The 15,385-nt window shown below is 41.7% G+C and overlaps 1 protein-coding gene across 2 annotated transcripts in view; it reads right to left on the bottom strand.

Annotated features, from left to right (window-relative positions):
* Nucleotides 1-15,385, bottom strand: part of ME3 (malic enzyme 3) — a 137,867-nt gene that overhangs the window by 66,788 nt on the left and 55,694 nt on the right. Inside the window, exons 2-3 of one of the 2 annotated variants that reach the window (XM_070942925.1) lie at nucleotides 10,866-10,999; nucleotides 3,535-3,684 (exon numbers count right to left, since the gene is read on the bottom strand). In XM_070942925.1, the coding sequence (XP_070799026.1) occupies nucleotides 3,535-3,684; nucleotides 10,866-10,999 (284 nt within the window). Of the gene's footprint in view, nucleotides 1-3,534; nucleotides 3,685-10,855; nucleotides 11,000-15,385 lie in introns of those variants that run through there. The other variant, XM_070942926.1, reaches the window with a different exon arrangement.

The following is a 15,385-nucleotide window of genomic DNA, read 5'->3' as shown; positions in this document are numbered from 1 at the left end:
TCCCTCTGTTATTCTACTCTACTCTACTCTACTCTACTCTACTCTGCTCTGCTCTGCTCTGCTCTGCTCTGCTCTGCTCTGCTCTGTTCTATTCCTGTTTCTATTCTATTCTATTCTATTCTATTCTATTCTATTCTATTCTATTCTATTCTATTCTATTCTATTCTATTCTATTCTATTCTATTCCATTCCATTCCATTCCATTCCATTCCATTCCAACTGTGTTATTCTGTACTTACCTGAGACATATTTCAGGAGCATGCTTGAATTCTATATGTTTTTTTGGGAAATTGCATTGTATGTCTCTTTTAACCTTCAAGAACTTGATATTCTATTCTGTTCTGTTCTGTTTTGTTCTGTTCCATTCCATCCCGTTTCCTATTATTCTATTCTTTACCAAACTAGGTAGCATCATCAGTGCTACTAAATGAATGACTGTTGGCACTGATGACGTTACCAAGTTTGGTAAAGAAATGTCTGCAAGAAAACGACCAAACTCAGAGAGCACTAAGTACTCGGCAGTTCAACTCTGGGCTACAAATAGTCTCTTGTTTCCAAGTTGTTACTGTACAGGGTTTTTTTTTTACCCCTGAAGATAAAACAAACTGTTTTAGGAGCATGTGTGCCATTCTCTATTTCTTGGTCCAGGAGCATATGAAGCTTTTTTTTTTTTTTCAAGGAACCAGAAAAGCCCAAAGGAAGGATACACCCAAAACATCTGATTTATGAACTATGGTAAACAAGGGTTAAGAAGAGGTGATTGCTTGCCTACTCAGTCTGACCGGACAAGATCTTTTTCCAAAGAGAAAAAGAAATACACTTTGCAAAAAAGAATGTTATTTCCCCATGTGATATTCATCACTTTTAATAATGGTTAAAAAATAAACTTTCCAAGGGCTGGAGATTAAGAGAGAGAGAGAGAGAAAGAAAGAAAGAAAGAGATAATTGAAAAAATATGCAGTGGAATCCAGCTTCAAAGGGAGTTGGAATTTGTCTGTAACTATTTACAGAGGATTTACAAAGGTTTGGTCTCCATTGTGAATTAAAAAAATCAAACAGCAATTTGAAACCTTCTCATTTGCGGTCTGGGATCAAACCAGGGCCAGATTTCCATTGGATGGTCGGAGGAAAAACCCCCACTGTCTGTGGAAGGACAGGTGGAATACACAAAGTGGTTTCCCTAGCACTGGGAAGAAAAGCAGTTGGATTTCATCAGCACCAGGAAGATTTTGTGCCGATTTATTCCTGGCTGCATCCAATCAATGGGAAGGCCACCTATAATGTATGGAAATAGCAAATTGGGATTAGATAGGTAGATAGAATGATAGATAAAGAGCAGAGGTGGGTTCTAAATTTTTTTACTACCGGTTCTGTGGGCGTGGCTTATTTTGTGGGCGTGGCTTGTGGGGGGTTAATGTGACTGGGTGGGCGTGGTCAACTTTTTTTTTTTAACTTTTAAAAGCATTTTTTCTACAACCTTACGTGGTTGCAGAAAAAAATGCTTTTAGAAGCCTCTGACGATCAGGCAAGTCAGCTGGGATCGCCAGAGGCTTTTAAAGGCATTTTTTCCCTACAACCTCTTTGGCTGAAGAGGTTGGCCTAAATCTTCTCCCCTTTTAAATATAAATTTTAAATACAAATTTTAATCTGTTTAAATTATGGGGTATTTTAAATTCAGCCAAATTATTTAATTTGTTTTTAATCTATTTTAAATTTTTGTATCTCTATGTTTTATCTTCTGGCTGTTCACCGCCCTGAGTCCTTCGGGAGAAGGGCGGTATAGAAATTTAATAAAATAAATAAATAAATAAATAAATAAATAAATAAATAAATAAAAGCCTCTGAGATTCCAGCTGAGCCGCGTGATCATCAGAGGCTTCTTTTTTTAACTTTTAAAAGCATTTTTTCAGCCGAAGAGGTTGTAGAAAAAATGCTTTTAAAAGTTTTTTTTAAAAAAGCCTCTGATGAGGTGGGCGGGGTAAGCGAGTGGCGACTGGGCCGGAGACCGGTTCGGGGGCATGGCCAGCCAATGTTATTACCATTTCTCCAAACTACTAAAAATTTTTACTACTGGTTCTTGCGAACTGGTGCGAACTGGGAGCAACCCACCACTGATACAGAGAGAGAGAGAGAGAGACAGAATTCTTTATTGGCCAAGTGTGATTGGACATGCAAGGAATTTGTCTTCGGTGCAGTGTACATAAAAAGAAAACATACATTCGTCAAGAATCATACGGTACAACACTTAATGATGGTCATAGGGTACAAATAAGCAATGGAATCATACTAAGAAACAATATAAATTGTAAGGATACAGCAAGTTACAGTCATAAGTGGGAGGAGATGGGTGATAGGAACGATGAGAAGATTAATAGTAATAGTAATGCAGCCTTAGTAAATAGTTCGACAGTGTTGAGTGTTATACAGGAAGGAAGGAAGGAAGGGAGGGAGGGAGGGAGGGAGGGAGGGAGGAAGGAAGGAAGGAAGGAAGGAAGGAAGGAAGGAAGGAAGGAAGGAAGGAAGGAAAGGTTAATATATAATAACAGAGTTGGAAGGGACCTTGGAGGTCTTCTAGTCCAACCCCCTGTTTAGGCAGGAAATCCTAGGCAGGAAGGAAGGAAGGAAAGAAAGAAAAAAGGAAGGATAGGGAAGGAGGGAGGCAGGAAGGAAGGAAGGAAGATAGTACTGAGCCTTGATAGTACAGGGGTTTAGTGCACCCTGTTATTAACACAGCTGCCTGCAATTTCTGCTGGTTCGAATCTCTCCAAGGCTCAAGGTTGACTCAGCCTTCCATCCTTTCTAAGGTAGGTGAAATGAGGACCCAGTTTGTGGGGGCAATAAGCTGACTTTGTATAAAATATACAAAAGAATGAAGGCTATTGCTTAACGCATTGTAAGCCGCCCTGAGTCTCCGGAGAAGGGCGGCATATAAATCAAATTAAAAAAAAAAAAAAAGGAAGGAAGGAAGGAAGGAAGGAAGGAAGGAAGGAAGGAAGGAAGGAAGGAAAGGATAATATATAATAACAGAGTTGGAAGGGACCTTGGAGGTCTTCTAGTCCAACCCCCTACTTAGGCAGGAAACCCTAGGCAGGCAGGCAGGCAGGAAGGAAAGAAGGAAGGAAGGAAGAAAGGAAGGAAGGAAGAAAGGGTAACCACAGTTCCTACTAGCAGTTACCATGCAAGATTATTAGAAATTTAAAAGTTATAGATTTGATAGAGGAAGTTTAAATGAGAATTCAGGGTAACATTTTGCTATTGACCTCAGGCAGAGCGAGCTGTATTGTACTGTATTGTTCTCACACAAAACAGTTTTTATTCATCTTACAAGGCTTTTCCCATTTGCCATTACGGGAATACAGATGCACACCAAGTTATTTGACAATTGCACCAAGAATTGTTTCCTTCTTGTGGAGACCAGACCACCCACGGAAAGTTAGGGAGCAATTAAGAAGGGGAGCATTTAATACCAACGAGAACCTTTGGAGCAAGAAGCAGACAGCAGAAGGAAAGCGAGAAATAATTCTGTCCACTCACCGAGGCCGTCTGAAGGCCAGGCCATACAACTGGCAAGCCAATCCAACAGTCGGCGTGTACACTATTGGCATGAATCTTTCTATGTCGGATGTGAGCACCCGGTAAAACAGTTTCTCGTTTCTGTCCTGCAAAGTCATGAGGATGATGTACCTGAAAAAAAGGACAATAGAAAAGGAAGAGATGAAAAGAGGAGTTAACACAAGCATTGCACTTCAGAATGATCTGAAAAGGTGCTTTTTTTCAAGAGATGACTGGACTTTCTGGTTTTTCTTTGAAGATGTTTTGCTTCTCATCCAAGAAGCTTCTGTTCTGACCTAAGCTCCCTTAACAAGAAGGAGGCAGAAATTGATCCCAGCAAAACCTCTTTTATTTACACAACTGTGAATTACGTTCATTCACAGTCAGCAACTGTTTGTCCAAACAGTTTTTCAAAGGAATATTTCTCAACACCTTATCTCGTTTGGCAAGCTGCCATCTAACTTGTTTCCAACTGCAGTACAAGGCCAAACTTGGCACAGAGTCTCTCAGAGTTACGGAATGAAGGAATTGTTTCCTGCTAAAGCCCACCTCCCTGTTCGTTCCTCTTTTATTTCCTATGGGAGGGGCCAATCAACTCCAAGGTGTGGCTTTACTCCTGAGTCGACCCTGCTTTCTGAGTTGTTCATGTCTTCTGGCAGCTCTGCGCATGCGCGCGCTGAGAACGGGCTCCAGCTGTTCCTCTGCCTCGCTGCTGTCTACCTCCCTCTCTGCCTCCGACGCAGAGCCCTCATCTGAGCTTTTCCCAGCCCCCAGGACTGGCCCAAGTTCCTCCCCGATCTCCTCATTGTCCGACTCTGCTGCCACCTCTGCTGGCCGCCGGCGGGCCACAACACCTTCTTCACCTCTGAAGAAGTTTCTTGGATGAGAGCTGAAGAAGCTTCTCAGATGAGAAGCGAAACATCTTCAAAGAAAAACCAGAAAGTCCACTCGCCTCTTGAAAAAGAAAGCACCTTTGGGACAACCATGACTTGGATGACTGAGACTCTCCACAGACATTTCAACTTGTTCTTTCTCATTTAACCAATTGCAGGGAATCAAGGGAATGCTTCAAACTTTTACTTTTACTTGATTTATATACCGCCCTACTCCCAAAGGACTCAGGGCGGTGCACAGCCAACAATAAAATACATACATACAAAATTTAAAAAGCAGAAATAAAATCGAATTAAATAGTTTGGCCCAGACAGATTAAAACCCCAATCAATTTAAAACAAATTTAAACTTTGAATATTTAAAAATACTAGAAAATATTAAAAATATTAAAAATTGTTTAAAAAGAAGGAGAAAATTAGGCCAGGCCCGCCTGGTGAAATAAAAAGGTCTTAACAGCATGGCGGAAGGTGCGCAGATCCGGAATCCTCCGTATCTCCGGGGGGAACTCGTTCCAGATAGTAGGTGCCCCCACAGAGAAGGCTCTCCCCCTGGGGGCCGCCAGTTGACATTGTTTGGCCGACGGCACCCGGAGGAGCCCCTCTCTATGGGAGCGTACCGGCCGGTGGGAGGCTATTAGTGGTAGTAGGCGGTCCCACAAGTACCCAGGTCCTGAGCCATGGAGCGCTTTAAAGGTGGTAACCAAAACTTTGAAGCGCACCCGGAAGACCAACGGGAGCCAGTGCAGCTCGCGCAGGAGGAGTGTTACATGGGAACGCCATGTCGCTCCCATTACCACCCATGCAGCCGCACTCTGCGCCAGTTGGAGCCTCCGGGTGCTCCTCAAGGGGAGCCCCATGTAGAGAGCGTTACAATACAAACTGCAAGAATCAAAGAAACGTCTGATTCAAGACAAAGACGAGGGGGGGGTGTCAAAATATTTTCCAAAGCACCAAAAGGCAAGACAAGAAACAATAGACGGAAACTAACCAAGGAGAGAAGCAACCTGGAACTAGGGAGAAATTTCCTAAGGGTGAAAGTAATCAACCAATGGAATAGCTTGCCTTCAGAAGTTTTGGGTGCTCCACCACTAGAGGCTTTCAAAGAGAGACTGGACAGCTATTTGTCGGAAGTAGTAAAGTCTCCTGCTTGAGATTGGGTTGGACTAGAAGACATCCAAGGTCTCTTCCAGCTCTATTATTCTATGTTCAAGAAATTAAAGGTGGAGAGCAGTGTACCTAGATGTAATCACTTATAATATCTCACTCCAGAGCTCCAAGTGACTTCATCTTGAGGTTTCATGTAAATGTTAAAACAACATAAGGACACCAATAGGAAATAACTTAAGTGCTGAGCAATAGTTCACCCAGAATCACTTTCTGGGCATATCCCAAAACCAGAATTATGACAAAAAAATGCTCTTAAAACCAGAAGACATGCCCTAGTAAGACCACACCTAGAGTACTGCATCCAGTTTTGGTCACCACACTATAAAGAAGATGTTGAGACTCTAGAAAAAGTGCAGAAATGAGTAACCAGGATGATTAGGGGACTGGAGACTAAAACACACGAAGAACGGTTGCAGGAATTGGGCCTGGCTAGTTTAGTGAAGAGAAGGACTAGGGGAGACATGATAGCAATGTTCCAATATTTGAGGGACTGTCACACAGAGGAGGGGGTCAAGCTATTTTCCAAAGCACCTGAAGGCCAGACAAGGAATAATGGATGGAAACTGACCAATGAAAGATTCAACCTAGAAATGAGGAGGAACTTTCTGACAGTGAGAACAATCAACCCCTGGAACAGAAGTTGCCTTCAGAAGTTATGGGAGCTTCCCATGCAATCATTGTTTCCTTAACTTGTTCTTCTTCCAATTTTACCTCTAACAAGTAACCATACAGTTTTTTAATTATATAGTCATCCGATCCTATTAAAATTTTATCTAAATTAGTCAAATTATTATAGAAACCTTCTGTCTTAAAATCTTTGTCATATCTAGAATGTATTTGCATAAACGAAAACCAATCCATTTTTATATCCTGTTCTTCTAATTCTTGCTTCGATTTAAGTTCACCCTTTTCATTCAATATTTCACTATATCTAACAATTTGTTCCTTTCTAAATGTTATTGAGTATGAGAATGCTTCAATAGTACATAGCCAGACTGGAATTTTTAAATAATGTTGTCTTTTAATCTTCTCCCAATTTAATATCAAAGACTCTCGAATAACATGTCTTCTAAAATACCCCTGTGTTTTTGTACCCTTGTACCATAAGAAAGCATGCCAGCCCAACAACAAGTCATGTCCTTCTAAAGTCAACAACCTAATATTTCTTAAGGTTATCCATTCTTTAATCCACATCAAATTTGTTGCTTAATAATATAGTTCCCAATCCGGCAATCCAAAACCTCCTCTTATTCTAGCATCTTGCAACAATTTTAATTTTATCCTCGCCTTTTTACCCTTTTTAAGATTGGACTGCCATTTGTCAGAAAGGGTATAGGGTCTCCTGCTTGAACGGGAGGTTGGACTAGATGACCTATAAGGTCCCTTCCAACTCTGTTAATCTGTTAAGTGTATCCAAGTTACGAATACTGAAAGCTGTTGAGATATGCAAGATCTCTATCAACATTTCTTCCATTTAGCTTTTTTGGATTGGGACCATCCATCAACATGACAAAGCAAAATTCAGTATTACAACTCGACTTATGACCACGATGAGCCCAAAATTTCCATTGCTAAACACGACAATTGCTCAGTGAATTTTGCCCCATTTTACGACCTTTCTTGCCACAGTTGATAAATTGTTAGTTGTTAAGTTAGTGACACGGTTGTTAAGTGAATCTGGCTTCCCCATTGACTTTGCTTGTCAGAAGGTCACAAAAGGTGATCATATGATCTCTGGACCGTTATAAATATGAATCAGTTGCCAGGCATCTGAATTTTGATCACACAATCATAAGGTTGCTGCAGCAGTTATAAGCGTGAAAAATAAGTCATAATTTCCTTTTTTTCAGTGTTGTTGTAACTTTGAATGGGCACTAAATGGTCGAATGCTCACTACCTCAACTTACAACCTATCCCAGATGAAACCCTGATTTAAACAACTAAAGAAAGTCAGTTTCATCCAGGTTTATTTGAACCTACAATGTCAGTTTCTCCGATACCACGCACCAAGAATGGAATATTTGAGACCAGACTATAATTATAAAGTTCTTCCCAATGAAGGCAGGGATTTTTCCCTAGAAACGAAGGGAAGCACATAAGGGAGCATTGTTCAACTTCTTGATTTTTTAAAAAATTATTGCCATTGCTTTTAATAAATTTACTTAGAGAAGGATTGAAGCTGGATTTCATCCTAACGCTTTAGGCTAAATTCTCCGTGAAATAGCTCCCATCTTTTTCCCATTACACTAAAAAGTAAATGATTGTATAGTACCCAGAATAGTAACCATGGAAGAATAAATGATGCAAAACAAGAGACATCATTATTTTATGTTGTTTTGCATTGTTTTTTTAATTTTCCACCTTCTCATCATACTTCCAGCCCATTTTTTTTTAGCTAGGTTGATCTTTATAGCATTTGTTTTATTAGGTTTCAAACAGTTTTACTTACTTACTTACTTACTTACTTACTTACTTACTTACTTACTTACTTATTTATTTGTCATATTTCTATGCCGCCCACTCTCTGAGGACTCTGGGTGGCTTACACCAAAGACAGTATACTAAATAGCATATTGCCCCCAACAATCTGGGTCCTCATTTTACCCACCTCGGAAGGATGGAAGACTGAGTCAACCTTCAGCTGGTGAGATTTGATCCGCTGATCTGCTGAACTAGCAGTCAGCTGAAGTAGCTGCAGTACTGCACTCTAAACACTGCGCCACCTCAGCTCTTATCTTTAATATTATAAGCCACCCAGAGTTACGGTGTGGCAAAAGAGGCAGCTAATAAATGTTACAAATAAAATAATAAAATAAATAATAAGTTAACTTGGTGTTTTTTCCAGGTTTATTTTCCCCAAGGACCAGCAGGGAATAACAGAATAACAGAGTTGGAAAGGATCTTGGAGGTCTTCTGGTCCAACCCACTGCTTAATCCAGGGGTGAAATCCAGCAGGTTCTCACAGATTCTGGAGAACCGGTAGAAGAAATTTTGAGCAGTTCAGAGAACCGGCAAATACCACCTCTGGCTGGCTGCAGGGTGGGGTGGGAATGGGGATTTTGCAGTACCTTTCCCTTGGAGTGGGATAGGAATGGGGATTTTGTAGTACCCTTCCCCTGGAGTGGGGTAGGAATGGAGATTTTGCAGTATCCTTCCCCCAGGAGTGGGGAGGGAATGGGAATTTTGCAGTATCCTTCCCCTGGAGTGGGGTGGGAATGGAGACTTTGCAGTATCCTTCCCCTGCCACACCCACCAAGCCACACCCACCAAGCCACACCACGCCCACCACAGAATCGGTAGTAAAAAAAAATTGGATTTATCCACTGGCTTAATCAGGAAACAATTTCAGACAAATGATTGCCCAATCTCTTCTTAAAAACCTCCAGTGTTGGAGACCCACAAATTCTGGAGGCAATTCTGATTAATTGTTCTGTCTGTAAATTTCTCCTTGGTTCTAAGTTGCTTCTCTCCTTGATTAGTTTTCACTCATTGCTTCTTGTTCTGCCCTTAGGTGCTTTGGAGAATAGCTTGACTCCCTCTTCTTTCTGGCAAAACTTAAGAATTTGGAACATTGCTATCAAGTCACTGTTAGTAGAATAGAATAGAATGGAATGGAATGGAATAGAATAGAATAGAATAGAATAGAATAGAATAGAATAGAATAGAATAGAATAGAATAGAATAGAATAGAATAGAATAGGATGCTGTTTTTGTCCTTTTGAGAAAAATATCAGATCTAAAAATACTTTTAGTTGTAGGCAAGCATGCAGTATTCCAAGTGTGTTCTTACCAGTGCAGTATAAAGTGTTACTGATACTTCATGTGTTCTTGATGCTATCCCTCTGTTAATGCAGCCTAGGATTGTGTTGGCTTTTTTGGCTGCTGCTGCACACTGCTGCCTCATATGGTATGGTATGGTATGGTATGGTATGGTATGGTACGGTACGGTACGGTACGGTACGGTACGGTATGGTACGGTACGGTATGGTCGGGGTGAAATGCTCTGAAGTCTGTTACCGGTTGGCTTTGCATGTGCATACGTGCCAAACTCACGCTTTGCGCATAAGCGCACCAATCCGCTAAGAAGCCTTTTCTGAGTCTGCAAAGGTAAGTAGAAGAGCGGGGGGGGGGGACAGCTCTGCTGTGCGATATAGATTTGCATTTCCTGCTTTCTAGCGAATATAAATCACACGGCACAGCTGACTATCACACAGCTGATCTTCTGAACTTTTAAAAAAACTTTTTAAAGCATTTTTTTACTACCGGTTCCAGAGAACCGGTAGTAAAAAAATGCTTAAAAAGTTTTTTTTTAAAAAAACTCTCAAAGATCAGCTGTGCGACGCACAATCGTTGGAACTTTCTTTTTTTTACTTTTTAAATCATTTTTTACTACTAGTTTGGGCAAACCGGCCCGAACCAGTAGCATTTCACCCCTAGGTGTATGGTATGGTATGGTATGGTATGGTATGGTATGGTATGGAATAGAATAGAATAGAATAGAATAGAATAGAATAGAATAGAATAGAATAGAATAGAATAGAATAGAATAGAATAGAAGGGTTGGAAGGGACCTTGGAGGTCTTCTAGTCCAACCCCCTGCTTAGGCAGGAAACCCTACACCACTTCAGACAAATGGTTATCCAACATCTTCTTTAAAACTTCCAGGGTTGGAGCATTCACAACTTCTGGAGGCAAGTTGTTCCACTGATTAATTGTTCTAACTCATCCTGCTTTTCATTAAACTAGACCTACCCAATTCCAGCAACCGTTCTCTATAGGTTTTAGGGAGGAAGGGTGTGCTCTTCCTTTTGCAAATGCTGTAGGGATACTACATTAAAAAAAGATCCTACAGTTCTGTGAACAGTTCAAAAGTGTCTGCCACGTTTGCAGCATGGAGAAGAATATTGGGTCAAAGAAGAGACTACAAGAGGTCATGTCATAATAACAGTGCAAGGAAGTCCTTATCTATGTGGGAAAATGTCTGGACACAGTGGGGGATAAGCTGGGGTCAGTTTACTATTTCTGTTGGATGGATACCTTCACAGGAACTCGAAACAAAGCTAGCAGAGAAACTTTTGAGACTGATCTGGGAACAGCTAGACTCCTACGACAAAATGCGTGGTGAGATGCCAGCGAATTGGCAGTTTCTCCACAACCGCAGAAGGCCACCCAAAAGGGTCAACGTCCAAGTTCCAGAGTATCTACTTCCAAACATAAGATTTATGCAGGCATCCCCAGCTCACTTCTGCTCACTTGTCTAGATCATTGGATTTGGTCTCGTAGCTTTTCAGGACCCGTAGAACTTGGACATCTTGGCTCAGGAAGCAAGGTGGAAGAAGACCATGTATTCCCAGCTGGAGCCTCTCTTGAAGGGTGAAGGCCATACCCTAGGATGGAAAAGAGGAATGGGTGTGTTAAAACAATGGAACAGAACAGTGGTGAAATCTAAAATTTGTTACTACCGGTTCTGTGGGCGTCGCTTGGTGGGGGGTGGGGGTAATGTGACTGGGTGGGCATGGCCAATTTTTTTTTTTTTACTTTTAAAACCATTTTTTCTACAACCTCAGAGGTTATAAAAAAAATGCTTTCAAAAGGCTTTGACGATCCCAGCTGAATTGCCTGATCGGCAGAGGCTTTTTTTCTTTTAAATGCCTCTGACGATCAGGCAACTCAGCTTGGATCGTCAGAGGCATTTAAAAGAAAAAAACCTCTGCCGATCAGGCAATTTAGCTGGGATCCTCAGAGGCTTTTTTTTTTTAATTTGATTTATATGCCGCCCTTCTCCGGAGACTCAGGGCGGCTTACAATGCGTTAAGCAATAGCCTTCATTCTTTTGTATATTTTTATACAAAGTCAGCTTATTGCCCCCACAAACTGGGTCCTCATTTCACCTACCTTAGAAAGGATGGAAGGCTGAGTCAACCTTGAGCCTTGGAGAGATTCGAACCAGCAGAAATTGCAGGCAGCTGTGTTAATAACAGGGTGCACTAAACCCTTGTACTATCAAGGCTCTTTTAAAAGCCTTTGAGGATCCCAGCTGAGCCGTGCGATCATCACAGGCTTTTTTTTTTTTTAAGCATTTTTTCGGCCGAAGAGGTTGTAGAAAAAATGCTTTTAAAAGTAAAAAAAAACACTCTGATGATTGTCCTGCTCAGCTGGGTATGTGGGGGGCGGGACAGGGATTTTTGCTACCGGTTCTCCAAACCATCCGCCTCCACCGCTACTGGATCGGGCGATCCGGTCCGAACCGGGAGCACTTCACCCCTGGAACAGAACCCTGTCTCTTAAAAGAAAAAAGTATTACAGGTTACCAAATTGAGTGCAAAATTTATGTTGCTAAGCGCGACAGTTGTTCAGTGAGTTTTGCCCCATTTTATGACCTTTCTTGCCACGGTTGTTAAGTGAATCATTGCAGTTGTTAAGTTAGTAACACGGTTGTTAAGTGAATCTGGCTCCCTCATTGACTTTGCATGTTGGAAGTTCGCAAAACGAGATCACGTGACTCTGGGACATTGCAATCATCATAAATATGAACCAGTTGTCAAGCATCGGAATTTTGATCCTACGACCAACGGGGTTGCTGCAACAGTCATGCGGTAAGTCACTTTCTTCAGTGCCGCTGTAACTTCGAACAGCCACTAAATGAATGTTTGTAAGTCGAGGACTAGCTGTATTAGCTTTCTAAATTGGTAAACTCTTGCAAAGAAAGGGATGTTGTAAAGAGCAGTAGCACAATTGATCTCACCTTCCAAGTTCACTTTAAACTTGTGCAGAAGATCGATTTAAAAGCAAAGTAGCTGAGGACAGAGCAACAATGAGTTCTGTAGTTACTGTTCACTAATTTACAGCTGAGGAAGATATGATTTAAGCAATCCAGCAACTTGGTGTAGCAAACATACAGCACAGATTGTAGGAGCATTGGCAGAATGGTATCTTATATTAATTAGTCCCAACACCAGTGGTGGGATTCAAATAATTTAACAACCGGTTCTCTGCCCTAATGACTAGCTGGGTGGGTGTGGCCATTGTGGGTGTGGCTAGGGGGTGTGACAGGTAGCACCCAGCCTCCTGCACACCCCTGGGAGCAAAGAGGGGCCACGGGGGGGCGCCTCCCCCCCGAGCCCTGTTTTTGGCCTAGTAGGCCTCCCTGCAGCCTCCTGGGAGCAAAAACGGGCCACGAGGTGGGGGTGGGGGTGCCACACACACCCATGCCCCGTTTTGGGCCACGGGGGGACCATTCTGCAACCCGTGCCCTGTTTTGGCCTAGTAGGTCTCCCTGCAGCGAAAACGGGCCATGGGGTGGGGGGGCTGCCGCACCCTCTGTGCCCCGTTTTCGGCCTAGTAGGCCTCCCTGCACTTACCTGGGAGCCAAAATGGGGCGCGTGGGGACTCCTGGAAGGGGTGGGGCAGGGTGGGATCAGCCAGCAATTTAACTACCGGTTCGTCCAAACTGGCCTGAACCGGCTGAATCCCACCACTGCCCAAGACTCTCTGTCGGTATAACCGACATCTCTCCCGGTATAACCCCAGTGTTGTTTCTACAATAAATTTAGATTGTTAAAAAGCAATCTGGTGATTGATTCTAAATCAGTGCAATTTTAAATCCCTTTAATCCATAACTGTGCTCCTTGTGGCAGGCAATGTGTTTTTCAAATTTAGGTTTTTCAAATCTTGCCAAGCGATCAATTTGTCCATTATTTATTTCACTTACTTAGTTTATTTATTTGTATCCTGCCTTTGTTATTTTTACAAATAACCCAAGGTGGTGAACATATCCAATTCACCTTCCTCCTCCTATTTCCCACACAATAACCCTGTAGGGTGGATTCTGTTGAGGGAGAAGAACTGGCCCAAAGTCACCCAGCTGGCTTTCATGCCTATGGCGGAACTAGAACTCACAATCTCCTGGTGATTGGCCCAAAGTCACCTAGTTGGCTTTCATGCTTGAGGTGGAACTAGAATGCACCGCCTCCTGGTGATTGGCCCAAAGTTACGCAGCTGGCTTTGATGGCTAAGGCAGGACTAGAACTCACAGTCTTTTCCTTTCTAGCCTGGTGCCTTAACCACTAGACCAAATTGGTTCTCTTTCCAACAATACAAAGTGAGATGCATCTGGAAACACTAAAATTTAAGTCCCATTCACAGATTCATTCTCCATATATTGATCACATCCTTGATTAAAAGTGCCTAAAAGTGCCATCACTAAACAGATGATTGTGAGTACAGGTAGGTTATGACGGTGAATGGAATTGTGCAGTAAATCTGGGATCAAAGATGTGGAAAAGGGGATCTGGAGTGCGCATAGCTGCCCACCTCACATCCATTGGCATACCTTTACACCAAATGTGTCTATTTCGTGCACTACACAATAGTGTAAGCTTGGGAAAAGCTATAATTTCTATAAGACGATGCCAACATCCACCCCAAAGCATATTTTAGCCTTGGAATTTGGATTGCTGCACAGCTCCAGTCCAGGGGTAATAAAATTAGAAACGAGAGAAAACTGAGAAAATATATATATATTGTGCTTCTATGTTAATAGCAAAGATTGTTTTTTTTTTTTTAAAAAAAAGACATTGAAAATATTTCCAAGGCACAGAAAAGAAAGCCAAGCCTGAATAAAAAAAATATATATTTTTTTCCAACTCGCCCCAATATATCTCCACATGCTATTTAAGATAGCTGAATTTGTTTGCTGTTATGTGGGAGCCATGAGTCACCCATCCTCCCTTGGCGACTTCCAAAATGGGATGTTTTACATAATGTGCGCGTTTCGTTTTTTAAAAAATTCTCCCCGTTGCAATAACTTAAATGAAAACAATTATTTTTGGCAGGAACGTCCTTAATCCACTCCGTTTAGTCACTGCAATGGCTCCAAAAAAGACTTTGTGTCATTCAAATCTGCCAAGAAAGCAATTTCCTTCTTCCAAAGATTAGGAAATGCAAAAACGTTATTGAAGATGGTAGAGTTTTTGCCAAATTTAAGCAAAAGGTGAGCCAGGAACTCCACTGTACAGTCATCAACGTTTATTTGTTTAAAAGGTTCTTCAGCGATATGCAGCGTTTGTTAAGTCAGCCAAACAGCTCCGGGCAAGGAAAGTCTGCAAGATTTCTGGAATTCTCTCCAGATCCTTAATACAGGTAATCCTCAACCCCAACTGAGCCAAATATTTCCGTTGCAAAGCAAGGCGGTTGTTAAGTGAGTTTCGCCCCATTTTATGACATTTCTGCCACAGTTGTTAAGCGAATCATTTGCAGTTGATAGATGAATCATGCGGTTGTTAAGTGAATCTGGTTTCCTCCCATGGTCAGAAACAACAAGCTAAGAAGGTTACAAACTGTGACCACTGGAACCCCAGGACAGTGCAACTGTCATAAGTACATGCCAGTTGCCAAGTGTCCGAATTCTGATCACATGACCACGGGAATGCTGCAACGATAGTAAGTGTGAAAACTGATCCTAAGTCCCTTTTTTCAGCTCGTTGTATCTTTGAACGATCATTAAATGAATGACTGTAAGTGGAGAACTTCTTGTAAATACCTTTGCTCTGATTTATACAATCAGAAAAGAAAAGTGTTAGGGATTTGGAATGAAAGATATGCAGATATTGTCAGGGTTCTAAGTAACATATCCATAGCAAACAGGCAGGTGGGCAAATTCCTCAAAGAATAGGTTTATTGGATATGTCATATTGGCACAGGCTGGTGAAAACCGACTCTGAATATTCCTGCAGTTTTCACCTAATTAAAAGTAAAAGTTTGTCACTTTTTCA

Source organism: Pituophis catenifer, unplaced genomic scaffold, assembly GCF_029215685.1.
Source record: "Pituophis catenifer annectens isolate HBS135680 unplaced genomic scaffold, rPitCat1.0.hap2 SCAF_4, whole genome shotgun sequence".
In the NCBI taxonomy this organism is placed as follows: Eukaryota; Metazoa; Chordata; class Lepidosauria; order Squamata; family Colubridae; genus Pituophis; species Pituophis catenifer.
The sequence above is the reverse complement of the archived record's forward strand: the minus strand, read 5'-3'. Positions and strand labels throughout refer to the sequence as shown.